General features: G+C 41.1%; 2 protein-coding genes across 5 annotated transcripts in view; one reads left to right on the forward strand and one right to left on the reverse strand.

The window, feature by feature from the left end:
• The window catches only part of Glyr1 (glyoxylate reductase 1 homolog), a 40886-nt gene extending 34854 nt beyond the window's left edge, over positions 1 to 6032 (reverse strand). For both annotated transcript variants that reach the window (XM_041676635.1, XM_041676634.1), the window contains exons 1-3: positions 5908 to 6032; positions 4887 to 4923; positions 3866 to 3945 (exon numbers count right to left, since the gene is read on the reverse strand). In XM_041676635.1, the coding sequence (XP_041532569.1) occupies positions 3866 to 3945; positions 4887 to 4923; positions 5908 to 5945 (155 nt within the window). In that variant the 5' untranslated portion in view covers positions 5946 to 6032. The remainder of the gene's footprint in view (positions 1 to 3865; positions 3946 to 4886; positions 4924 to 5907) is intronic.
• Positions 6033 to 6141: 109 nt separating this feature from the next.
• Positions 6142 to 26247, forward strand: part of Ubn1 (ubinuclein 1) — a 33837-nt gene continuing 13731 nt past the window's right edge. For 2 of the 3 annotated variants that reach the window (XM_041675821.1, XM_041675823.1), the window contains exons 1-8: positions 6142 to 6895; positions 10625 to 10912; positions 17160 to 17246; positions 17761 to 17856; positions 18172 to 18306; positions 19184 to 19287; positions 20208 to 20643; positions 25096 to 25166. In XM_041675821.1, the coding sequence (XP_041531755.1) occupies positions 10664 to 10912; positions 17160 to 17246; positions 17761 to 17856; positions 18172 to 18306; positions 19184 to 19287; positions 20208 to 20643; positions 25096 to 25166 (1178 nt within the window). In that variant the 5' untranslated portion in view covers positions 6142 to 6895; positions 10625 to 10663. Of the gene's footprint in view, positions 6896 to 8853; positions 8909 to 10624; positions 10913 to 17159; positions 17247 to 17760; positions 17857 to 18171; positions 18307 to 19183; positions 19288 to 20207; positions 20644 to 25095; positions 25167 to 26247 lie in introns of those variants that run through there. The other variant, XM_041675822.1, reaches the window with a different exon arrangement.

A 26247-nucleotide genomic window follows, 5' to 3' on the forward strand; every position in this document is an offset into this window, starting at 1 on the left:
TTATTTGTATTTGCATGCACAAGTGTGTGCATACGCACATGTGCATGCATGTCATATGTGTGCAGGTACCACTGAAAAGCATAAGGTGCCAGATCCTTCGGAACTAGAGTTATAGGTAATTATGAATTAGGTACTATGGGTGCAGGGAACCAACTAGGGTCTTCCAGGACAGCAGTTAAGTGCTCTAAATCATGGAACCACCTCTCTAATGTCAGGTCAAAATTTTAAACTCTGAGCCTCATCTCTTCTTTGATGAGCCATAACCAAGAACAGATTTGTCCAAGGTAGATTCTCATACACTGATTCTTGATATTTAACTGTGGTTATATGGTATAGTTAATAGAGCTATGCTGAAGTTATTTTTCCCTCATTTATTTTAAAGTGAAAGGGAAAAGAAACATCTTGGAGAGCTGACTCTATCTCATTAAGTCCTATTATCAACAGAGAGGCCTGATGAGGTAGGTTGGGCCTTCTTTTCCTAAGAAAAGAACGTAATTTGTTAGATGTTTTGGTAAGAAAGGAAAGAAAAGCCAGATGTCTAAAATTTTAGGATCATAAATTTTATATATACACACACACTGAAAATTTTTACTTTTTATTTATGTGCATGCGTGTGTGCCATGAGAGTTAATGTATACTATGTGCATATTAGTGCCCTTGGAAGCCAGAGACACCTGGTGTGGGTGCTGGGAACCAAATCCAGTCCTCCGCAAAAGCAAGCAGTAAATACTCTTAAATGCTGAGCCATCTCTCCAGGACCATCATAAGACATTAATAATTTTACTCAACTCTGCAATAAAGGTCCTTGCTAAAATAAAAATTAATTACATGCATTTTCCATTAATTCATGTGTCAATTTTGAAACCAAGTACATCTGACTGAATCCTATGTTTTCAGGAATATAATAGCATGGGTTGGGCTCCATTCACTGGGCCAGGATTCAGTCACCAATGAAGTCTTCAAAACAGGATGAGCCAGGGTCACACTTACCCTCAACCCTAATGTCAGTCTTAAAGCTTCCACCATAGTCACAGACATATTTGCCCTTTAGAAACTGTTTTTTATCTCTAAAATATTCAGTTATCATTTGTCTATAATACCTTCAAAGTGACTACTTCACGAACTAGGGATCATTGTGCTGTTCCTGAACAATCATGCATTCTATTTGAGGTGTCCCTTGCAGAACTCTTGAAGGCCACTAGCTAGTTCCTAACTCCTGACCATGTTTTTTTTTTTTTTTTTTTTTCCCCCAGGATTTGCTTTCCCATAGTAAAGAGCACTATTCTCCTGTCTGACACTTCCCTTCTCTGGATCTTGACTAGCTCTATCTGGTCTTCTGGGAAACAACTAAATTGCATAGGTTTTCTGGAGAGCCACAGTGCTAAGGTGAAAAAATGTATTCTTTCATGTTAGAAGTGATGCTGCTTTTCCTCACAAAGCATTTCATATGAGGATGATGGCTCAGAAAGGTGAAATAGTTTGCTTAGATCAGAGAGCAGGTAGAACCAGTTATCTGATACACATTAGGCAGACAACACATTCCAAGTTATTTCCTCAAGTACCAAATAATCTGGAGCTCTCACTCCAGAGATAGTACACTGACCTAATAAACCAGCCTTAACACTGAGCACTGAGGAAGCTTGTCTTTAACAAGAGTGCTGCAAACCCATTTCACTTGTCCAGTGTCCACAAAACAAATAATCAAGTACTTGAGTCCTACACTGGGTTTCATCTTTTAGGAAGTACTGGGCATTGAACCCAGAGCCTCATGAATGTTAAACACATACTACACTACCAGGTTCACCCTGAGCCCTTCTAAAAAAATATTTTAACATGGAAATCCATCAAAGAAACTAAGAGGCTTAAAGTCATTTATAGTTACTTGTTGCCTTGTATCCATTGTTACGTACCTACTCGAGAGAGCTTATTGTTTAGAAATCACATTATCACTACCGGCACTGGGTTATTATGTATGTACTCAACACGTGCCCTTATCACTGAGTACTGAAGTTCATGCAATTCCAATTTCCTGTGTCTTACTTAGTTCTAGTATCTTGTGTACATAGAGAAACCTTCTAGGATTTTAGCTTTAGAAAAAAATTTACCAAATAATGGCTTTCAGACCTCAAGTAATTTGAATGAGTTCCCATATTTCTTTCAGACACGCCTAATTTTTCATTTAGTCATCTTAAAGTGTGGCTAATAATATTGCCTGTGATTCCCTAGCACCAGTTATGTCAGGCAAGAAGCCTCGTCTTTCCCATAGTTCAATAGGATCCACATTGCCATTTTCATTCCTGATTATCCAAACTCTATTCGTGCTTTCCAACTGGATTCCCATCTTGCTACCCATCATCTTTCCTAGACCTTGCTGTTCCCGACTGACCTTGCCCTCTTCCATCACAGTTTTTAGTTACTTTGGTTACTCTGCACACTATCCCAGCTCAACTACTAAATCTCCTTCCCTTACCAAGCTCTCAAAAGGTGAGGACTACAACATTCACCGTCCTAGGAATTCCTTCAGTGTCTAGCACTACTGAATGTAGACTCATATGCAACATCACCAATACCTGTTTTTCTATCAGGATAATCTTCTTTAAGGAGTCTATGGCAATAACACTTTCCTTCCTTCCTGAGGCAGATGAGGTAGTGGTGGTGATGGAGATTGAACCCAAGGTTTTGCACATGATAGGCAAGTGCTCTACCACTGAGCTATAGTTCAATCTAAATTCATGGCACTGAAGAACATTCCCTCTTCCACAGGCTCACTCTTAGAACCTTCCTTGAAACACTGCCACCACAAAGCTGGTAAGTTGGCTTATGAAAAAAATGGGGGGCAGGGTATATCTGTATTGCGAAAGTCAACATACTATGTAAACTGAAACCTGGTAGAGCACTCTGACACAAACTCCTGAATGTGTGAAGCAATCTATAAGAAACTTTCATATACAGTATTATATGTTGCTTTTATGGAATTAATATTTTGGCCATCAGTATCAGATTTAGCAGAAAAATCACATTTTTTAAACTTAAAATAACATTTTTCTTTTAACAATTATAAATAGAGAAAAACAACTGCCTAAAGAAATCAGGTTACCTAGCCAGAATCAGGAAATCCTCTTGTACTGAGGAGAAAGTTAAACAAACCACTGCAAATTCAAGTTAATATACATTCTTTCCTCTGTGTCATTTCTTAAACTGATGTAATGTCAAAGACCCTCAAAGTAATGGTTTTAAATTCTTTCAGTTCAGCACATACTAGGAAATAAAGCTTTATAATTACATAGTAAGTCACTTTGTCTTAACAATGAGAACAGGATGAAATAAGTACTTTTATCAAATAATATCTTAGCTTTCAGTGTACTCAAAAACAGACCAGACTACAGAAAATCAGCTGGACATGTAGTTCAGTGATCAATGGCTTGTCTAGCATGGGCAAAGCTCTAGGCTCCATCCACAAGGCAACAAAATTTTTAAAAAATTGATGAGAGAGGCAAATAGGAACTGGTGATTAAGTGAAGATATAAGAAACTACTTTAATATGTCTATAATATATAGAAAGTTATGAACTCTGGTGGAACTGGTGATTAAGTGAAGATATAAGAAACTACTTTAATATGTCTATAATATATAGAAAGTTATGAACTCTGGTTCTTACCTGAGGGACATTACTATTGGTCCCAGAACAATTTTTGCCAGACAAGAAAGAATACCACCCATTATTTGGGCATGCACTCAGAAAGAGGTACCATTTTTTCACACACTGCAGTAAGCCTGAACTAAGGAGCCTTAGAATATTCCCAAAGCAGGTCAGACTCAGGGGAATGCCCAAACGCACTATGAACTCTCAGGGCATACTACTCACTGATCTTCTGTTCCAAAAAACTTCACAAAGAAGCATTTCTTTCCACGTGGTTTCTTCAAGTCCTTGGGTGGATTAACAATCTGAAGGATAAAAGGGAAAAAAGGTATGAGAATCCAGCAGTCTACTAGAATAGTGATCTGAAAAACAAAATAAAACAAAAAACCACAAAGATTTTTAAAAAGAACTATGTTCCAAAAGAAATCAAGGCTTTTATTTGCCCTGTATCTGGCAGTCTTCTATGGTGATATGAAGAAATGTACAAATGTCCCCTAAGATTCCCCATGGCTAACACATAGTGTACTGTTTAGTAGATAGTTTTTATGCAATGGCTCCTGGTATACAAACAGTTAAAACTAACAGCAATATCACCTCCACCCCCAGGTAATATGTGATCAATGAAGAAACAGAAAACATTCTTCAAAATACTTTTGGCGCAAGAAGAGTTAAGACAGGAAATGGTGAAAATAAAGGACCTACTGAGGCACAGGAAACACCATATTGGAAAGAGTCTACAGACATTTCCTGGATTCCTAGCAAGACTGAAAACTCAGAACATTTGGAAAGCTATGATGGAGCACCTCTCGAAAAATCTGGAATGTCAGCTTCTGCAGATATGCACTGGAGCAGCACATATGGTAGCAGGGAAAGAAGATTTAAACTTAGTTGGGACAAAAATACTTTGGCTTTTCACTAACCTACATTTAGAATTTCCTCTTCCTGCAGAATCTGTTTCTTCTTAGATTTAAACATAATGTTACATTCTGATTACAACTGATTTCCAAGATAAAAAAAACAACAACGAATTTCACACCCATCTCTGACTGAAGACAGACATGATGACTGTACATTAAACACTCTGGTTTATGACATACCTTTCAAACCGACTGATAACTAGAGGTAAAATACCAAGTGTTATCTGAATGAGCCCATTTGAAGCCAGTGTTAAGAGACTGAAGAAACTCAGATTTCTCCCACACCCTTAACTTCAGAGGGCTTCTTTTAATAGTAGCAACACACTCACCTTTCCTGGCCAGGGAGGATACCGGCCCAGTTTCCCCCTAGAGAAAATAATACAGAGTCAGAACTTGCCCTGGAAAAGCCAGTCCAGCTCCTTCAGCCCACTCAAGACGCAATTTATGCTCTTGTAACTCTAGGCTGGCACTTTCAAGGGCCAGAACAAAAGCAGGCAAACTGGAGTCCTTAAAGGGCCTTGCCCAGCTGGGCTCAGGACCCTCACACATGAATACAGAACTGTGTGCGTGTGCCTGCAGTCCGTGCAGTCTTCCACTGAGAAAGAATAAAGAATAACAAAACCATTAAGAGTTACTGGTCTGGGCCCTCCTAGTGACAGGGTTGGAAACAGTTCTTTCTTAAAGAGACTTTCCCTAAGTCTGGTTTAATTCACCACAAGATCAGCCTGCCTTTGACAAATGATCATGGAAACCTTCCTCTAGGTCGGGAAACTACGCAGCTCCAAGGAGACAATGGTCAGTCTTGATGCTGGCTGTTGCGCGGGGACACAAGGAACAGAACGAGAGGCACTGGTCACCGCCTAGCCATCATTTGCAAAGGAGAAGTCCCCCCCCTTCCCTCGGCCGGGCAGTCGGATTTCGCCACCTGGAACCGAGCCTCCAGCCCATGTCTGTCCCATCGGAACGCGGGTTCGGATGGCTCTGTCCCCCGCGAGGCAGCCTCTCCTGCCTTGAGGAGCACCGGAGAGACCCCGGGACTAGGGAACCTGCGCGACAACGGAACTCTCTGCAGTGGCAGCCAGCGTCCGGGTTCCAGAGCCGTAGCCCTCCCCTGGGATGGTCTCGGGGTTGAGAGACCGGACCGCCGCGGCCACCCTCGGCCTCGGTCCCCCGGGGACCGGACAGCCCCTTCCGCCCAAGCGTCGTTCGCAGCACGGCGGCACCTTGTCTTCCCCACTCTCCGCTGCCAGGAGCGCATAATAAAGCAATTCCTGGGCCAGGCGCCAACCCTGCAATCAGGAAAAACAGCTTCGCGCCGTCTTTCCTTCAGCCCTGGCAGCCGGGACTCACCACACCAAGTCGCCGAGCCGCAGACTCACAGCCGCCATCTTACCACCCAACCACCGCCGCCGCACGGGCAGCCGGGAACTTCAGGTCGCCGCGGCACCGCCCATTGGAGTGGGCCTGACCACGTGACGGGGGCCTGCTGTCATCCGCCAAGCGGTTGCGCTGACGTCACCGCGCCGCTGGCGCTCATTGGGCGGCTTGGAGGCACGTGACTTAAGCGCCGCGCTCCCAGCGCGTCGAAGCCCGGAGAGTCCGGGCTCCTGCCCCCTCCTCCCTCCGGCTCGTGACAACGAAGCGTCCACTGTCCAAAGCAGCGGCGGTGGAGGCTGCGCGGCCGGACTAGCGCGAAAGGAAGCCGACTGAGCTGCCCACGTCGCTTCTGGGGCTCAGGACTCATCTCAAGTCTTTCTCGCCGCTTCCGTTACGGCCGTTAGTCGGGCGCGGGCCCCGGGCCGTTCCTGAGCCTGAGGTGCCGGGCGGACGGGGCTTGGAGCTCGGGTGCTGCCCTGACTGACCCCGGCGCGGCCTGGAAGCCCGTCTCGGTCCAAGCTGGGAGCCCGAGAGGCCCTGGTTCCCCGCGAGCCCGCGCTCGGGGCGGGAGCTCCAGACTGCTGAGGAGCGCCCTGGTCGACGGTCGGTTTCCGGAGCGCCGTCCGCGCCAAGCGTCCTCGGCGTCGCCCGACTTGTTTTCTTGGACGACGACTTGGTATTTCTCGGCTCCCCCCCCCCTCACCCCTCCTCCGACTGGCGAGAGAAAGCGGCGGTTTGTAGAGAGACTCCCTTCGCACGGGCTGGGGACCCGGCCATGGGCCGCGGCGCGGGCCCTCCGCGCGCCCGCACGCAGCGCTCGGAAGCGGGCCGCTGAGCGCGCCGAAGCCCGGGGGTCCCGGGCCGGCATGAGGACCGCCACGGGGGGACGTCTGCGGCCCGCGTCGGCTCTGGGGACAACCGTGTGCGCCGCGGTCCGGTCCAGCTTCCCGCGTTAGCCTTTGTAAGTAGTGTGACACTTTGCAAGAAGTTGTGACAGCTGGAAGACAGATGACAGCGAACTGGGAACAGTTAGCTGCCGAGGGGCAGGGCGGCTGCCCCAAACTTCCGCAGACGGGGTTGAAGCCTGACTTTTGAGTAAGAGAGATTCACTCTCAGAGCGGGCGGCTGGGAATCCGTGAACTTAACTCTAGGGTGGACTTAACTTTTTTGAGTCAGTGCTAGCTCGGAAGGTGTCGAGTTCATGCCCACCTATCTCCCTAAAGCAGTGGCCCCCATGTAGAGGCTTTGATTGTAAATTGCTCTGGGGGCAGTAGGATGGAGAAGCTGGGTGGGTGCCTTAGGTTGACCCCAGCCTGTTTTTCTTTGGAAACAAATTGCCCAGGAGTACCACCGATTAGTTGTAGGGACTGTCATTTACACCGTTATTTTAAACACAAGCTGACCATTTTAAGTGTATTTAATGTTTCATAAAATCACCTAATAAAGCCAGGCAGTGGTGGCACAGGCCTTTAATCCCAGCACTCGGTAGGCAGAGGCAGGCAGATCTTTGTGAGTTCGAGGCCAGCCTGGTCTACAAGAGCTAGTTCCAGGTCAGGCTCCAAAGCTAATTCTAGCTAATGAAATAAGGCAGGAAACAAAAGTAAATGTGAAAGAAAAGTTGTCATTTCTGTAGATAATAAAACTGCATTTTGCAAGAAAAAGAGGAAAGCCTTTAAGGAAAAAATGATTAAATTAGCATACAAGTTTGTCTCTTTCATCAATAGTCTGTTTAAAAAGTAAAATGGTTAAGAAGAATATGAGAACAAAAACATAAACATCCCCTGGGAATATCTAGAGATGTAAAGGAATCCAGTGACTTTTGCATGCTCTGAGTTTTTTTTCTTCTTCTTCTGGGTTTTCAAGGCAGGGTTTCTCAGTGTAGCCCTGGCTATCCTGGAACTCCCTCTGTAGACCAGGCTGGCCTCTAACTAAGAGATCTGCCTGCATCTACTGGGATTAAAGGCATGTGCTACCACCTCCCTAGGCACAATCTTGGTTTTTTGTTTTGTTTTTTTTTTTGCCCCCTTTGTGTGGCATTCTAATATTCAAATCATTCAGAGTATTTAAGAGCCTAATTTCACAGCCTGAGCTACATGGAGAAACCCTGTCTCAAAACAAAACCAAAAAAATACCCCGGAAACTTCTAATCTCTAGGTGTGTTTTTGTTTACTTTCTTCTTTGCCATTTTATTTGGAGACAGAGTTTCACATAATCCAAGGGGGCCTTCAACTCCTTCATTAGCTAAGAGTATTAAATTTTTGATCCTCCTGCTTCCACCTCCACTATGCTGAGATTACAAGTGTCTATTGCTGTTCCCATTTTAATTCACTGTGGGAATTGAACCCAGGGCCTCCAGCATACTAGGAAAGCACTCTGCTGAGCTCTATCTCCAGCCCAATCTTAGCTGTTTTTAAGACTTACAAAATTTCATTTATGTTTTGTTTACAAATTTTAAGAATTTATATGTCAAAAAAAAAAATTACTTGAGGGTCTGCAAGATGGCTCAGCAGATAAGGGTGCCTGCCTCCAAGCCTGAAGACCTACATTCAGTCCCTGGAACCCACAGGATAAAATGAAAGAATCAACTTCTGTAAGTTTTCATCCATGTGCACACATGCATGCATGTGAAAGTAAGACTTGGACAAATGTTTGAGACAGCACAGATCAAACTTTCTTAAGCAGTTAACTCTTTGTAAACCAGATTAATTAAATTCTCTTAAGTGATTTAAACTACACTAAGAAAAATGATTTTTTTTAATTCTCTCAGATACTTCATATTTCTTTTTTTCTTTCTTTCTCTTTAGGGGGAGGGCATCAAGACAGGGTTTCTCTGTGTAGCCCTGGCTGGTCCTGGAACTTGATCTGTAGACCAAGCTGCCCTCAAACTCGTGGAGATCCACCTGCCCTTCCCTTCCAAGTGCTGGGATTAAAGGTGTGCGCCACCACTGCCTGGCTACTTCATATTTCTAAAGAGGTAAACTTGTAAGCCTTATAGCAAGCTCTTTCCAAGATCATAACTCATAAATTTGATTGTATAAATGATTCAGAATCTTTATAAACTTTAGAAGTTAATTGCATTTTCTTGAGCATTTGGAATTAAATGCATAAATTTAACATGACCTTTAATATACCTGATTGTCTTAAATGTTTTTAATGGTTTAGCCCCAGAACAAAATAGCATGTTGTGATGATCATTAAACTTAATCAAAATCTGACTTGTGAGAATTAATAGGTGATTTACCTCTTCCTCTAGTCCTGTCTCCCTGCTAAGACTTGTACAAATTAGCTAACAGGAATATTATTACTGACTATGTGCATTTGAGTTGGGCCCTCTAAAAACCTGGACTGAGATGAGGCTACATTTTAAAAATTTTGGCTAGAGGAAAGACTAGGATCTGGTTGCCAGTTTCTTCATCCAATTAGGTAACTTGCTGATCCATTTCTTACAGTAAGATTGTGCTTCCTCTCAGTGGGGAGCCTGTTAGCCTTTAACTTTCGGTTCAGGTTTGCTTTCACAGCCAGGTGAATTTTCTGCAATGTCCTGAGGCCCTTGGAAGTTCCCTTTTTTGAGGGGGGGGGTGGGGTTTCTTTTTTTTCCAGTATCCTAGTGCGTGTTGGTAAACGTTTTGCACAGGCCAGTCTATTTTACTGGTTATATCTTTGCTGCCTGATTAGAATGACTTTTTAACTCATTTGTATAGTTTTTACTCCCTTATCTGATCTTATATCACCTTTTTATGATAATGAACGAAATTAATATCCAATATAGTTTACTATCTCTACATATATGATAGACAAATCATTCTGAATTCATATTTGTGATTCATTTTGCAAAATACATTTTGGAGGGAACTTGCACAAATGATTCTAAAATTGATCTGAAATAGGTTAAAGCCAGTTATCATTATTTTTCAAATATTTTTTGTGCATTAATGTTTGCCTGCTTATATGAATGTGTGAGGGTGTTAGATCTTGGAGTTACAAACAATTGTGAGCTCTCATGTGGTGCTGGTAATTGAACCCAGGTCCATTGGAAGAACAGCCAGTACTCTTAACCGCTGAGCCATCTCTCCAGCCCCCCAGTTAGTTACTATTTTAAAAAGAAAATAAAGATGAACTTTAATTTCATATACTAAAAGTATAAGAGTTTTCAAGACAAAGCTGTATTAGTTAAAGAATCTCTCAAGTATTTGATTAATGTAACGTGGCTTTTAGCATGGACCCTTAGTGAGAAATCATCAGGAAAAGGAAGATTACTCAGTAATTGGTACTGGGGAAAAAATTAGTTAGAGCCTGTTCTCAGACTTTAGAGGACATTAAGTTCAACTTAGTTTAGAAGTTAGTATCTATAAAAGACTGAGGGGGTGATTTCTTCCTTATGGTCTGTTTGTAAAGAGCTTTCTAGGTACATAGGAAATGAGAAGGGTCACATGCAAAAAAAAAGTTTCGACTGCATTAATACACAGGTTTAACCTGAATTATGTGATGCGGGATGATTTATAAAAAAGGAAAAAATTTATATTTACCACTTTTTGCTTAAATGAGTTAACACGATTATAATTTATCAATGGATTCTTTTTGACAAGGAAATTTTTTTTAACTCTGTGTAACTGACAACTGTTTTGTTATTTTGATAATGTCTTCCTTTGTTATTTTGGTTTGACCTGGCCCTTCTTTTCAATGTTAACAGAAATCATGCAGTGACACCTGCTAAGACTTGTTGGTAGCCATGTCGGAGCCCCACAGGGTCCAGTTCACCTCTCTCCCAGGTTCTTTGAATCCTGCATTTTTGAAGAAGTCCAGGAAAGAGGAGGTTGGAGGAACAGAACAGCATCAAGACTGTGAGCCAGCTGCAGCTGCTGTTCGGATTACACTCACCCTCTTTGAACCAGATCACAAACGCTGCCCAGAGTTCTTCTACCCAGAGCTGGTGAAGAACATCCGAGGGAAGGTGAAAGGCCTTCATCCTGGAGACAAGGTACATTCCAGTAGACCCCAGAGTTGCTGCAGACCTAACATGAAGATGCCAATATGTTCACATGGGCCTTTATCTCAGGGAAATGAGGCTAGAGAGGTCTGGACTCTTCCAAGATCACCACTCATCTAGAGCAGGCACTGGGTAGAAAAAGAATTCTTTTAAGTATCTTTCTCTTGATTTATGCTAGAGAAGACCATATGGCACATCCAAGGCCAGTTTGAGTTATGACTGGTTATATAAATAAAAGAAGCAACACATTTTTTAATGTTAACTTCTTTTTTCTTTTCTTTTTTTTGGGGGAGGGGGGTTTGAGACAGGGTTTCTCTGTAGCCTTGGCTGTTCCAGAACTTAATCTGTAGACCAGGCTGACCTCAAACTCACAGAGATCTGCCTGCCTCTGCTTCCGCATCCCAAAGGTTGGGATTAAAGGCATGTACCACTGCTGCTTGGTAACATTTTTATGTGACATAGGTGAGATCATTCTTTTGATGGTTGCAGTGGTGCATACTTTGCCCTCTCTGTGGTAGAAAGATGGATAGGAAGATGCCCACACTGCTCATCTCTTTTGACCAGGAGTGTCTTGAGTAGTTTCTTTTCTGGATGTGTAGAAGTCTGCTTCTGCTTTTTTTTTTTTTTAAACTTTCTTTTTTTTTTTTTTTTTTTGGTTTCTCAAGACAGGGTTTCTCTGTGTAGCTTTGAAGCTTGTTTTGGAACTTCCTCTGTAGACCAGGCTGGCCTTGAACTCACAGATCTGCCGGCCTCTGCCTCCTGAGAGTTGGGAAAGATATGCACCCTCATTACCCAGCTCATTAACATTTTTAAAAGTGTGTGTGTTTTTATGTAGTTTCGAAACAGTGTCTTTGTTTGCTTTATAGTTGTGAAAAACAGACTAAAAGCAACTTGGGAAGGAGGAAAGATTATTTTAGTTTACAGCTTACACTATAGTCCTTCATGAAGGGAAGTTAAGGCAAGAACAGAAGCAGGAATTATGGGAGAATACTTCTTATTGGCTTGCTTCTTGTGTCTTGCTTATACAATCTAGGGCCACCTGCCGAAGAATGTCACCACCTAGAGTGGGTCATGTCCACATCATTCATTAATCAAGAAAATACCCCCACAGACTTGCCTATAGTTCAGTCTGATGGACACATTTTCTCTGTTGAAGACTTTTCCAAGGATATTCTAGCTGTGTCAAGCTGACCAAAAAAAAAAAAAAAAAAGCCAAGAAGTACATAGTCCTACTCTATAGCTTGGAATGACCTTGAATTTAAGATCCTCCTGTGGTGGGATTACATACTTATATCACTATACCCAACTACAAAATCAAAATATAATTTTTAGTTGAGTCATTCATACATGATAAAGTTTGTGGATTTTCACAAACTCAGCACAGCCATGCAACCTGTACATGACATGATTCACAAAATAGGACTTTATTCAGGATACTAGAAACATTTCTTCTTGCCTCAAAGAACACTGTCTCTCCATAGGCAACTGCTGTCAAGACCAGTTTTGCATATCTTTGTGTTTTGTGTATATAGTCATATATCATAAGTAGGAGGTAGATGCATTTTAAGCATATACTAGTGTACTGTGTTAGACTAGGAGAAGAAGGTAAGATCATACTTAATGGAAGTTGGTCTCTAGAATAGCCTTTACTAAAACAAGGATGACGGAAGGTAGCACCTGGCTCAGTGTCTGAGAGTGGAGTAAGGTTATGTTGATAAAGTCTCTAGCATAGTATCTCAGTGTCAAGTACTCACTTAGCCTGACTCATTTTAGGGATGTTTGGAGGAAGCATGTCTAGTTAGAAGCATTCCTCACTTTTCTTAAATAAAAATGTGTAGGGTTATGTTTTTTTGTTTGAGACAGGATCTCGTGTATCCCAGGCCAGCTTCTTAATTTATCATATAACAAGATGCTCTTGAATTCTTGAACCTTCTTCCTTCACCTTCCAGGTGCTGAGATTAAGCCATATGCCACCATACTTGACCAAAAATATGTTTTAGTTATTCTTTTTAAAACTATGAGTATTTTTCCTATACCTATATATGTGTACTGTATGTGTACCTGGTACCTGTAGAAACTAGAAGGTGTCAGAACCCCTGGAACTGAAGTTACAGATAATGGTGAGCCCATCATGTGGGTGCTGGGAATTGAACCCAGGTCCTCTACAAGAGCAGACAGCACTGTCAACTACTAAGCCATTTCTCCAGCTCCATTATTTGCTTTTATGAAATGAGTGTTTGCTCTACATGTGTGTGTTGCATATTGAAGCTAGAGGAGGGGGTTGGATCCTCTGGACAGTTCCAGTTCCAGTGGGTTGTGAGCTACTATGTGGGTGCTGGGAAGGGTACCACAGGTCCACTGCAAATAGTCTTAGCTACTTAGCCATCTCTCCAGCCCAAACTGTTTGCTGTCTTGATTGGTATCTTACTGATAGAATAAAGTCAGTGTGTCTATACCAAGGGTCATCTGAAAGGGCCATCATGCTGTATAAGGGCCAGTAAATAGGATGAGAAAAATAATTTAAAATCTGTTCAGAGTTCCTTTTTCAATGTAAGGTTAATGTTCCCTTCCTTAGGAGATGTTAGTAGGAGTAGGTTAACATATTTATCTATGGGCTCAAACCAAATGGGTAGAACAACTGAAGTTAGAACTCCAGTGCTCTTGCTTACCATTTTTTGTTTTGTTTTGTTTTGCTTTTTGTTTTGGCAGCTGGGGTAGAGAAGCTCCGTATTTTCAATATTGCAGAAAAATACATGGAAATACACAGAGAAATTTGGATAAAGTTTCAAGGGAATCACTCCTGTACTTCAGTTTTACAACTCCTGAATCAGGATCCTGAGTGTGGATCTGTCTTGTTAAGAGTATAGTGTGCATGAGGTCCTCAACACCATTACCACTCTTAGCATAATCTGATACATTCATGTGTTGGCTCAGTTAGCACATATTCTTCACAATGTGAAGTGCTGCTGCATGGTGAGGACCATATAAAAGTGGGAAGGACTATCCTTGCTTAACAGGAATTTACAGTCTCATAGGTATTTTAAGAAAATCCTAGGAGAACAGGTAGCAGAAGTTAAAATATGATGAGTTGTAAGCTTCAGAGGGCTTTGGGTGAGCTTAATAATGGCCAGGATGCTGTGTTTGGACAGAGGTAAACCTTTGGTCCAGAAATAGTAATTGAATGGTGTGTTGGCTTGGCTTTGGAGTGTTCATATTGAATTGAGTAGTACTCAAAAATGGGATTTCTAGGGCTGGAGAGATGGCTCAGTGGTTAAGAGCACTGACTGCTCTTCCAGAGGACCCGGGTTCAATTCCCAGCTCACAATTGTCTGAAGATCTAGTTTCCGGGAACCTGACATCTTCACACCAATGCACATAAAATAAAGTTAAATAAAATTTAAAAAAAAAAATGGGATTTCTAATGTTATTTTAGCTGCCTAAGTTGTATGTGATCATTGTAGAAATATTAGAAGATACAAATAAGCACCTGTTTTTAAAAACAGCCTATGTAGGTTTGAAGAGATGGCTCAGTGGTTAAGAGCACTGACTGCTTTTCTGTATAGGACCTGGGTTCTGTTTCTATTAACTACATGGTGTCTCACAACCACTTGTAACTCTAGTTCTGGGGGATCTGATGTCTTCTTCTGACCTCTTTGGACACCAGGTATGCACATACTATACAAAATATACATTCAAACAAAACACTTATACATATAAAATAAAGGTAAAAAATTTTTAAAAATCATTTATTACTATTTAAATGTTTATATTTTGTATGTACAACAATATTCCAGTATATAGGTACACTGTAAATCACATAACTGATCTTTTGGGTAGGTGGGTTTTAGTAGACTGAAAGGTTTGGAATAAAGGAATTATTTTTTTCTTTTTTGTTTGTATGAGGTTGGAAATTGAGCCTTACTATGTAGTAAGCTGGCCTAAAACTATTCTTTTGCTTCTCTTTTCCAAGTACTGAGATTACAGGCACGTAGCTCCATGCCTGGCCTAGAGTAGAAACTTGTTTTGAAGCAAACATTAATTTTTCAGTCTTTTATTTATACTCTTAAGTTTTAGCCTATTAATCTCTATTAATATTAAAATTCCTTGTTCAAGAGCATATATCCGCTATGAAAAATTTACTTGACTAAAAAATGCATGAGTAAGCTTATGGAGTAAAAATAAACTTTAGAAGACAAGATGAAAATATTTGGAATGATTATCGAGGTTGGCAAACAAGAGGGTTATGACAGTGGGCCCTTGAAGGTATGTTTCTAAGGGTAGCAATTCCTTGAATCAGTGTTTGACTTAAGAAGTACTGTTTAGGGGACTGGAGAGATGGCTCAGAGGTTAAGAGCATTGCCTGCTCTTCCAAAGGTCCTGAGTTCAATTCCCAGCAACCACATGGTAGCTCACAACCATCTGTAATGAGGTCTGGTGCCCTTATCTGGCCTGCAGGCATACACACAGACAGAATATTGTATACATAATAAATAAATAAATATTAAAAAAAAAGAAGTACTGTTTAGACCACTTTTTGAGTTCCTTTAAGTTTTCGTTTGATGATGATTATTATTTTATTGTTTTGGTTCTTCTTTCCTTTTCTTCAATGTGTTGTGCTTACTAGGTAAATACTATCAGTGGACTAACTTCTCAAACCTAATACACTTTTCTAAAGACAGAATGCTTGTCAAGAATTTGTATTATATTCAGTGGATTTTTAACGTTTTTTTTTAAATATCCTTTTCTTAATATGAAATGCTTCGTGAATTTGTGTGTCATTACAACAGGAGCCATCTTCGGTGTGTTGTTTCAATTTTAGTATATATACTGCCAAAGAAAGCACTTTTTAAACTTTTTTTTTTTAAATCTGTTTCTCGGTATGGTGGGGCACACCTTTAACCTCAGCCCCTGGGAGGCAGAGGCAAGCAGATTTCTGAGTTCTAGGCCAGTCTGGTCTACAGAGTAAGATTCAGGGCTACAACAGAGAAACCCTGTCTCAAAAAGCAAAAGGAAAAGGGGGAAAAAAAAGACACTAAAATCTTTTTATCTATTTATTTAATGTATGTGGATGTTTTGTCTGTATGTGTGCCTGTGCTATCACAGGCCAGAAGAGGGTCTTAGATCCCCTGAGACTGGAGTTAGACATGACTGTGAGCAGCCATGTGGATGCTGGGAGTTGAATCAAAGTCATTTAAAGAGAAGTCAGTGCTCTTAATCCCTGAGCTAGCTCCTAAGACATCATTTTTAACCTTTTTGAACCTTGACTGTTAAAGACGTTTTATGAAGCCTATTGATCTCAAAATGTTTTCAAGTACCTAAAATAAATTGTTGCAGAAAGAATCAACTTTATTGAGCCCAGATTTGTAGACATTGAACATCTCTAGTAAAGGCCCTTTGCTCTGTTTGAAGCCTCATTGTTAGGCCATTGTAGATACTAAGTTTTGTTGAAATTACATATTTTCTCTTCCTCTCTCTTTAATGTATGGTTCTTGGATTGAGCGTAAGGCCTTGATCATGCAAGGGCAATAACACTAAACTAGGCCCTTAGCCCTTTTTTCTTTTAGTTTAAGACAAGCCCTCAATGCATTGTTTAGGTTATCCTTAACCTCACTCTATATTCAGGCTGGCTTTGAAATTGAGGTCCTTGTGTGTTATAAGGAGAGGACAAACACCCAGCCGCCTGGCTAGCTTACACCTGAAATAACTACACAGAAATTGTATTAATTAAATCACTGCTTGGCCCATTATCTCTAGCCTCTTATTGGCTAACTTTCGTATCTTAATTTAACCCATTTTTGTTGATCTGTATATTGCCACATTCCAGTGGCTTACCGGGAAAGATTCAGCATGTCTGACTCTGGCCACTCCATGGTGTCTCTCTCCTACTCTGCTCTCTTCCTCCCAGAAATTGAGTTCTGTCTTCTCTACCGACCTAAGTTCTGCCCTATCAGCTAGGCCAAGGCAGTTTCTTTATTCATTAACCAATGAAAACAACACACAAACACAACTACCTCCTACATCACTTGTGCCTCAGCCTTTCTAGGAACTAAGATGACAATGAACTAATACACTTACTGCAATTTTGTTTTTTAAACAAAACATGATGTGATGCAGCATGTATTCTATCTTGCTATTTCTAAATAATAACTTTTTTTTTATTACAGTCTTGGTTCTTTAACCAGGACTATGGCTTTGTATGTGTGTGTGATTTATTTTTTGTGGAATGATCTCTTTCCAGAAAAAGGATGTCTTGGATCCTTTCAACGATGAAGAAAAAGAAAGGCATAAGGTGGAGGCCCTTGCACGGAAATTTGAAGAAAAATATGTAAGATTTCTGTGTTGGGCAAGACAACAACTTCATTAGTGAGAGTAGTCTCCAGGCATTTTCATGTTCATTTAGTGGATTATCATGTAGTCAGAAGTGATCTGGAAATAGATGTAGGACTCAGAGGAAATAGATTATAGCTGTTAACCAAATGCATTAATGTTCAGAACTCTCATGTGGCAGGAGAAATGTGTGAGTTAAATGGGCAAGTAAGGCCTTAGAGAATGTGTTTGTTACAGAGCAAGAGAATCCATTTATTTCATTCTTCTGTCTTAGGCCACTTATGCAGATATAAATCTGCCCTGTTTCCAAAGGTCTTTAGAGATGGGGTTTGGGGTGTGTGTGAGGTGAGAAAGGGAGAGAGAGACAGAGACACGAAGACAGACAGGAGATATAGGTTAAGGGTAGTATATGTTTTCAGTGCTTTTCAACCTTTAATCACTAGCTGTTGAGAGTCAAGGCAACGTTTATTATACTTACCAAAAGCATGTGACCCCTTGCTTTTAAATTTCAGGGTGGAAAGAAACGTAGGAAAGACCGAATACAGGATTTGATTGATATGGGGTATGGTTATGATGAATCAGATTCTTTCATCGATAACTCTGAGGCGGTAAGTAGTTACTGAATGTGTGGTACTGACAGTGGGGCAGGGTTGTGACATGTCAGTTTGTCCTCTTAGTACAAAGAGTCCTGAACTTAAGAGGAAGGGACTTCCTGGACCCAGGCTTTGTTTTTTTCATGTGAAAATCACAATCTTTTCTTTCTAAAATACCCAGTAGCTTGCACATTAGTGATTGAGGAGAGGATGTCTTAGCATGGTGTTTGAAGAGTGACAGAAAATGCTAGTTGCAAGGTACAAGATGTGCTTTGTAGCTTGTACTATAGAATCAGAAATGGGAGCTGATGGTATGTTTCTCTCCCTTAGTATGATGAACTTGTTCCTGCTTCTTTGACAACAAAGTATGGAGGATTTTACATTAACTCGGGAACCTTGCAGTTTAGACAAGCTTCAGAATCTGAGGATGACTTCATTAAGGAAAAGAAGAAGAAATCTCCAAAGGTTAGGCTATTCTTCCTTTTGGATTTCAGAAATACCTTTTGATGTGACTGTGAGATCAGTAGGTGAGTCTAGTCTTTTAGGAAGGCTGAGGAGACTGGTGGAAAGGTAGAGTTGTCTCAACATGATGTGAGTATGGGAATATTGGTCAGGCCTCAGTCATTTTATCCATGTCTCAAGATGTTCCAGTAGACTCAGCAGCGTCATGTTTCCAGATACGTCTCAGAGTGGGTAGAGCCGTGAGGGTGTGAGCTAGTGAACTGTATGCCATTCTTAATGGCTTCTCCACTGTGGACTTGGAGAGAACTTTAGTTCTAGGACTGTCACCCACTGAAAATAGTCAGCCTTAGATTGAGCATATTTTAGGGTCTGTCTACCACTGCCTGTTATTTAAAATGAGAGGACCCACCTACAGCCTATTCTGAATCTCTCTTCAGTGGGCTGGAGAGGTGTCTCAGCAGTTAAGAATATTGACTCTTCTTCCAGAGGTCCTAAGTTCAATTCCCAGCAACCACATGGTGGTTCACAGCCATTTTAGTGGGGTCTGATGCCCTCTTCTGGCATAAAGACATACATGCAGATAGAGCACTCATACATAAAACAAATAAATAAGTGTTTTTTTTTTTTTTGTTGTTGTTTTAAATTTTAAATCTGTCTTCAGAACAGCCACCATGGAGTTTCCATCTGGGTGTTTACTGAACACTGTTGGTGGGATCTATAGGTTCGTGTCCCAGGGACTGCTTTGAAAGAGAAGCCTTTTATGTTCATAAAGGAAATGAGTCTGAAGATGTATCCTACCTGGAGCAAGGCCAGTGCTGTTTAGTGTACTTGTTCTCTAACTTAGGGAGTTGTATAATTGTACCTTGTCTTTAATTTTCAGAAGCGGAAGTTGAAAGAAGGTGGTGAAAAGATAAAGAAGAAGAAAAAAGATGACGCCTATGATAAGGAGAAGAAATCAAAAAAGTCCAAGTTTTCCAAAGCCGGGTAAGAGGCAGCAGCTTTTCGCTAGGATAAAGTCTGGCCTGTGAGGGCCAGATGAGGGCGTGACACTTGAGAGCTGACTTGCCCTCTTCCTCTTCCCCAGCTTCAAAATAGGCTAAAGGGCCTGACCTTCTTTTTCTGTCTCCTCCAGCAGGGCTGTTCTGGGTATAATCAGCCATTTTCATCTCTGTGTGTCAGATAGCTTATGTGCCTGTGTTCTTCTGTCAATGTCGGCAGCTATTTCTGTCACCATATGGTTGTTGATGTTCCTTGTTCTCTTAGAACTCCTCTCTGTCCCAGTTATTCTGTCTTAGCTGTTATGTCTATGGTCGTGATTCCTCCTTGGTCAGCCCAGCTGCCTTCAAGTTACTACTGTTCTTTCTCTGCTTCTCATGCTTTCTTCCCTGAAATACTTTTCTTGCCCCTCCCTTTTTTTTTCTACCTTTTATTTCAGCCTGGCAGTGGTTCTTAACTCACTGGATATTTACATTATATGACACCGTGTTGCTAATCTGTATTCATACTCAAGCTTTGGTCTGGCAAAAATGAGTTCTCGGGGGCTGGAGAGATGGCTCAGTGGTTAAGAGCATTGCCTGCTCTTCCAAAGGTCCTGAGTTCAATTCCCGGCAACCACATGGTGGCTCACAACCATCTGGAATGAGGTCTAGTGCCCTCTTCTGGCCTGCAGACATACACACAGACAGAATATTGTACACATAATAAATAAATAAATAAATATTTTTAAAAAATGAGTTCTCTCTGCCATGAGGATGGAGGCATGATAACAGAGTGAACTGACAGAACAGAGGCTTTTGTGGAGATTCTTTCCTGAGAGCAGGGATAAAGGCTACCCTTTAAAAGGATAACATTTCTCGTGGAGAGAGTCCTGCAAGCTGAGTAATCAGTTTCCTTCTTGCTTGCAGCTTCACAGCCCTCAATGCCAGTAAGGAGAAAAAGAAGAAGAAGTACTCTGGGTTAAGTGTTAAAGAGATGCTGAAGAAATTTCAGAAAGAGAAAGAGGCTCAGAAAAAGAGGGAGGAGGAGCATAAGCCTATAGCTGTTTCATCAATAGATGCTCAGAGCCTGAGAGAATTGGAGGGCACTTCTGACCCATTGCTCTCACTCTTTGGCTCCACTTCTGATAATGACTTGCTCCAAGCTGCCACTGCCATGGACTCCCTGACAGACTTGGACTTGGAGCAGCTGCTCAGTGAGTCTCCAGAAGGAAGCCCTTTCCAAGATATGGATGATGGAAGTGATTCCCTTGGAGTGGGATTGGATCAGGAATTCAGGCAGCCCTCTTCCTTCCCTGAAGGCCTGCCAACACCCCTGGAGAAGCGTGTTAAGGAGCTGGCTCAGGTATGGAAACACAGTATGGCTGAGCTTTCCTGGAAGCTATTTGGGTAGATTGGCATTAGCTCTACACCTTGTGAAGTTTGCTCCCAAACAGACCCTTAGTGAGTTGGGAAATGGAAGTGTAAAGTTCCCAAGTTCTTATTTCATCCAAGAAGGAACTGATGTAAGCTTTGCACATCAGACTTCATTTTTTTTTCCCCCGCCTCTCTTAATTCCTTCACTTCTAGAAATTTTACTTTGGGGAGTTGTTTTCTCTTGTTTTATTTTCTGCCTATTAGTTTCTTTCCCACAATTCACCTTTGCTTTTGTGGTTGTCAGCCCTGATGTTGGCAGCAGGCAGCTAAGGTAGAATGTCATTTTTTAACTCTTCCAAAGATTTTGAAAAACTCATTGGTTTGTAAACACATGTATAAACATAGAACATGCTTAACTGCTACTTGGTTTTACTTGCTCCCTTGTGTTGGGTATCATCAAGAGTGTTCAGGTGTACCTGCATGGTGGCATGTGGGAGCTTAACATTGTGAGCACTTTTCCTGTCCCAGACAACAGCAAACAATATTTAACATGGGATAGCTGTGCTGCTATTTTCCTCCAATATTTGGAGTTGATCCCTAAGTGGTAAGAACTATCAATTCAGTAATGTAGCTGTAATCTAACTGTGGATCATTAATTTTGATATCATTACCTTTGTTAAAACAACATTTCCATCTAGGCACTATGATTTGAACTTTAGTTCCAGGAGCAATTGTGCTCAACAGCTGTACATTTTGAACTAGTGACTCATAGCATTTTCAGTTAGTGTAAAACATCAGCTTCATCTAGAAATGCTTTTCTCGCGTAGAGAAGATATTTAAACACAATATACAAAGCAAACAAAATATCTTATTTACATCTATGATTCCTCTTTATTGGCCCATGTGTACTATTGAACATGTATTCTTCTTGAATATAATGCTTTAATGAATTGTGTCATGCCAGACACTCAGTATATCTTTTTTTTTTTTTTTTTGGTTTTTCGAGACAGGGTTTCTCTGTGGTTTTGGAGCCTGTCCTGGAACTAGCTCTTGTAGACCAGGCTGGTCTCGAACTCACAGAGATCCGCCTGCCTCTGCCTCCCGAGTGCTGGGATTAAAGGCGTGCGCCACCACCGCCCGGCTTCACTCAGTATATCTTAATATGATATTGAAGGGAGAGCAGTTAAATCTGCACTTGGCATGTTTGAGCATAATAATCTATTACTCAAAATTCATGTTTAAAAATTGCTTCTCAAAATTCATGTTAAAAATTTGTAAGCACTTTGTTTTATAGTCTCTCAAAGTTTTATTAACTAAATTAAATAGGACTAAGCAATAGACTGTTGTTTATTTTACAGAAAATTCAAAATAAAATCTTAGGTATGCCCTCACTCCCATAGTAGATTGTGATCAGAGTATTAACCTATTATTTCGCTTTTTGGGGGGGGGGGGAAGGTTTAGTGATAATAAAGAGCCACAACCTAAAACAGTGTTAGACTGTGGTATAAGAAAGCCTCTCTAGGTAGGCATGCTATTTGGCAAGTGGTAATGGCTCCTTGGCATTACAGATTTTGCTGCGCCTGGAATCCTTCGTATGTGTGCATGGGTGTCTGAATGCCTGGTCCTTTTTTACAATTTATTGGAAAGGAAGTCTTTCCAGAGAAGAATTTATTTGGACACAGAACATTATATAGAATTGCAAAAGCCACATTCAGCTATTTGTATCCTTAGTAAAGAGTTCTGTGCTAGATCTTGAAATGAACACAGTGTTTTAAAAATTAGAATGCTGGGCATGGTTTACACTCACCTATAATCCCAATAGTTGGGAGGTGGTAGCAGGAGAATGGTTGTTCAAGGTAATTCCTTGACAACAAAGGAAGTTCAAGATTAGCCTGAGCTGCATAAGACCCTGTCTCAACTCCAAAGTTAAATTTGCTGTGTATAATTGTTGGTAGCAGTTTATGTATTTCTTGCTTTATTTTTTACTTCCCTAATTTCATTTTCCTCTCTTTTCAAAAATAAGTTTAGTTTTAAATCTTGCCTTTAGATGAGATACATGCCCATTTCCATTGCTTAAATTTGAAAAGGAATGCTTAGTCTCATTTTGCTCTTGACTAGACTGGCTAACTGGTTCTTTTCTGATTTTGTCTGAGTTCACACTTGTGGCTGTGTTCAGCCAGCACATTAGCACATTAGCTAGCTGGACCTCCCTATCAAGACCTTCTGTAGATTGTGGTTATCTTTTTTTTTTGGATTTTCAAGACAGGGTTTCTCCGTAGCTTTTTGGTTCCTGTCCTGGAACTAGCTCTTGTAGACCAGGCTGGCCTCAAACTCACAGAGATCCGCCTGCCTCTGCCTCCCAAGTGCTGGGATTAAAGGCGTGCGCCACCACCGCCCAGCTTGATTGTGGTTACTTTACTGAGTTACTCAGCCTTATCTCAAATTTGTAATCCTGCTTCAACCTCCGGAGCAACTGGGATTATGGGTATGTGGCACTAAGCCCAACCTCCGATGGTCTTTAATTTGGATTTATTTAAAAATGTAGCACCAAAGTAATTTATTAAAAAACCAAATCCTCAAATACAGCCTAAGCAGTATAGAGGCTTCAGAAAGAAAGTTTTTAAAGGGTTATACAGGTAGAAAGTACTGGAGTACTGGAGAAACGGCTTAATAAAATAAATTTATAGCCTGGTATGGTACTTTAATTGCAGTTCTTGAAGTAGAGGATAGATTCAAGAGTTCAAGGCTAGGAGCCAGAGGGATGGCTCAGTGGTTAAGAGTACTAGTTAGTTGTACAACCATGAGGACCTGAGTTTTGGATTCTAGAATTTATATAACAAAGCTAAGTGTGGTCTAGCATGTACCTGTAACTACACTTAGTGCTCTCAGGTGGGGTGGAACAGAAGAATCAGTGGGCTTGCTGGCTAAAAGCTTAGCTAAAAAGATTGAATTCCAGGTTCAGAGAGAGACCTTACCTCAAAGGAATAAAGCAGAGAGTGATTGAGAAGGACACTTGACATGCTCCTCTTGTCACACACCAAGGTAGAATTGTGAATGCTTTTGAAAGTATAAGAAATTGCACGTCCTTAGCCATACATAGTAGCTTATGCCTCTATTCCTATCACCCACAAGGGAGAATGACATTTTGGGGAAAAATTCTATTTTGGTGCTGATCTTAGCTCTTGGGAGGTGGAGGCCTGAAGATCAGGAATTAAAGGTCAGTTTCAGCTTTTGAAACCTGTTTCTGGCGGGGATCGGGTAAAAGACCTAATGACATAGTCAGGGAGACCCAGAGACTGCAATTAGAGGAAGGCAGAAGATTTAAGATTTATATATCTATTCCACAGTCACCTTGTCCCCAATTTATTTAAAGTCTTATTTCAGAAAGTGTGTTCTGCCTTAATGTCTCAGGTCAGTATTTCTTTGGCTTAGGTCAGTGGTTCTCAAGTCACCAAGTGTTATTTTGAGATAGCTGATGTTTGGGTCACTTCTCAAGAACCTACATTCCTCAGACCCAATTCCCAAGATTGTGGTTATTGGCCTTGGGTAGGGAAAGCTGCCTAGGTAACTTCCATGTATAGCCAAGAGAGAATCACTTGAGGGATCCCTAGGCTTGTTCCCAAGTGTCATCTTTAGTATCATGTGTTATTTCAGGAGTCTGGGTGTGAGATACTGTTAAGTATATTACAGGTTTTCAAAGGATATCCTTAAGTACTGAAATTACACAATAATTTCTTATTATTTCTTAGGAGGCTTATCTCTGGGTACTAGGTATGGCTGGAGTACACAGTATTTTTTTTACTACTTTCCATAATTTCTGATACATAAAAAAAAAGCCTTTAAATCAGTGGTTTTCAACTTGTGGGTTGAGACCCCTGAGGGTCGCCTAAGACCATTGGAAAACAGATATTTACATTATAAATCATAACAGTAGTAAAATTACAGTTATGAGGGTTTTTTTTTTTTTTTAGCAACAAAAATAATTTAATGGTTGGGTCACCGCAACATGAACTGTATTAAATAAAGGGTCACAGCATTAGGAAGATTGAGAACTACTGCTTTAAATCTTGTAGGTTTGCTTAAGGTCTTAGTTGATTTTCTACCACTGACAGTGTAGAAATTCCAATTTACAGTGTAGTTGGTAAGCGTCTGGACACAGATGCAGGGTTACTAGTTGAGTTGGCCTCTGACTAGATTCCTCAAGATCACTGCTTTTTGTTTCGTGATTAGTATTGTAAGTCCCAAGAAACTTACCCACAGGTATTGCATCAGTTTTATGATTTTTAATCTGGGGCTGGGTTATAGTCAGGAAGATGGTGGGAAGTGTTTTGCTGGCAGGTGCTCTTTGGGAACAGTGATTCTGTGCCTGCTAGTGAGTGTTTGAGGGAAATTGTGAATGGGGAAAGGACACTAATATTTGTTACTGTCTCCTGTGAATCAGGCTGCCAGAGCTGCTGAGGGAGAGAGCAAACAGAAGTTTTTCACTCAAGATATTAATGGCATCCTGCTAGAGTGAGTATCTGTTTGTCTCTGTTTTCCTATTTAGAATGAAACAGGGACACTAGATCCCTGTCTCCATAATGATAGGCTTTATAGACATTATAAAATGCTATAATATATATATTGTCATGGTCTATTAGAAGAGGATTTCTTGTCAAGTATGAGATGAAAAGAGAGAATCCAGAAGAATGACAATCTGGTAACCTCAGGTTTGTTCTACATGGGGTGCCTCTAAGGGTTCATTCTTGTTTTTACTTGTGCTCCCAGTGCATTTCATCCCATCGTCCCCAGATCCCCAAACGTCTGGGTACTTTGCTGTGTGGACTGGATAGAAAGGACAACAAGTATACAAATCTTAAACAAAATCTCTGTCATGCCAACAGAGGATTTTTTTTTTCAATGTAAGAACAGTTATCAAGGCTTGAGAATGTTTCCATAAATGCCCGCTAAATAGGATGTGGATGGACCTTTTGGCTCAGGAAGCACAGAGCCTCAAAGAGCACCTGAAGGTCAGGTCAAAATTTTGTGTCAATAAAGAACCCACTTGAATGTACCATATACAGAAAGCTCAGGCTTTTCCTGTTTGTCCAGATGGAGAAACTAGAGAGGTGCAGATTTTCCTGATCTCATGATCATGGGTAGAACTAGTAACTGAAACATAAAAACATGCTGGAGAAGGCTGGAGAGATGATTTAGTGGATAAGAGAATGTGCCATTGCTCTTGCAGAGGACCTGGGTTTGGTTCCTAGCACAATCATGGTGACTCACAACTGTCCTTAACAACTGGCTCCTTAACTCCAGGTTCATGGGATCCAGTGCCCTCTTCTGACTTTAATGGGTACCAGGCATGCACATGATAAACACATATATGTGCAGGCAAAAAATCCTGCATAAAAGAAGAACCAGTCACTGGGTGGTGGTGGTGTATGCCTTTAATTCCAGCACTTGGGAGGCAGAGGCAAGCGGATCTCTTTGAGTTTGAGCCATCTGTGAGTTTGAGTCTGCAGAGTGAGTTCTAGGACAGCCGGGACTATTTCACAAAGAAACTCTGTCTTTAAAACAAAACAAAACAAAAACAAACAAACAAACAAAC

The sequence above is a fragment of the Microtus oregoni genome, unplaced genomic scaffold (genome assembly GCF_018167655.1).
Source record: "Microtus oregoni isolate MIOR12 unplaced genomic scaffold, Mior012 000027F_ref0000203, whole genome shotgun sequence".
In the NCBI taxonomy this organism is placed as follows: domain Eukaryota; kingdom Metazoa; phylum Chordata; class Mammalia; order Rodentia; family Cricetidae; genus Microtus; species Microtus oregoni.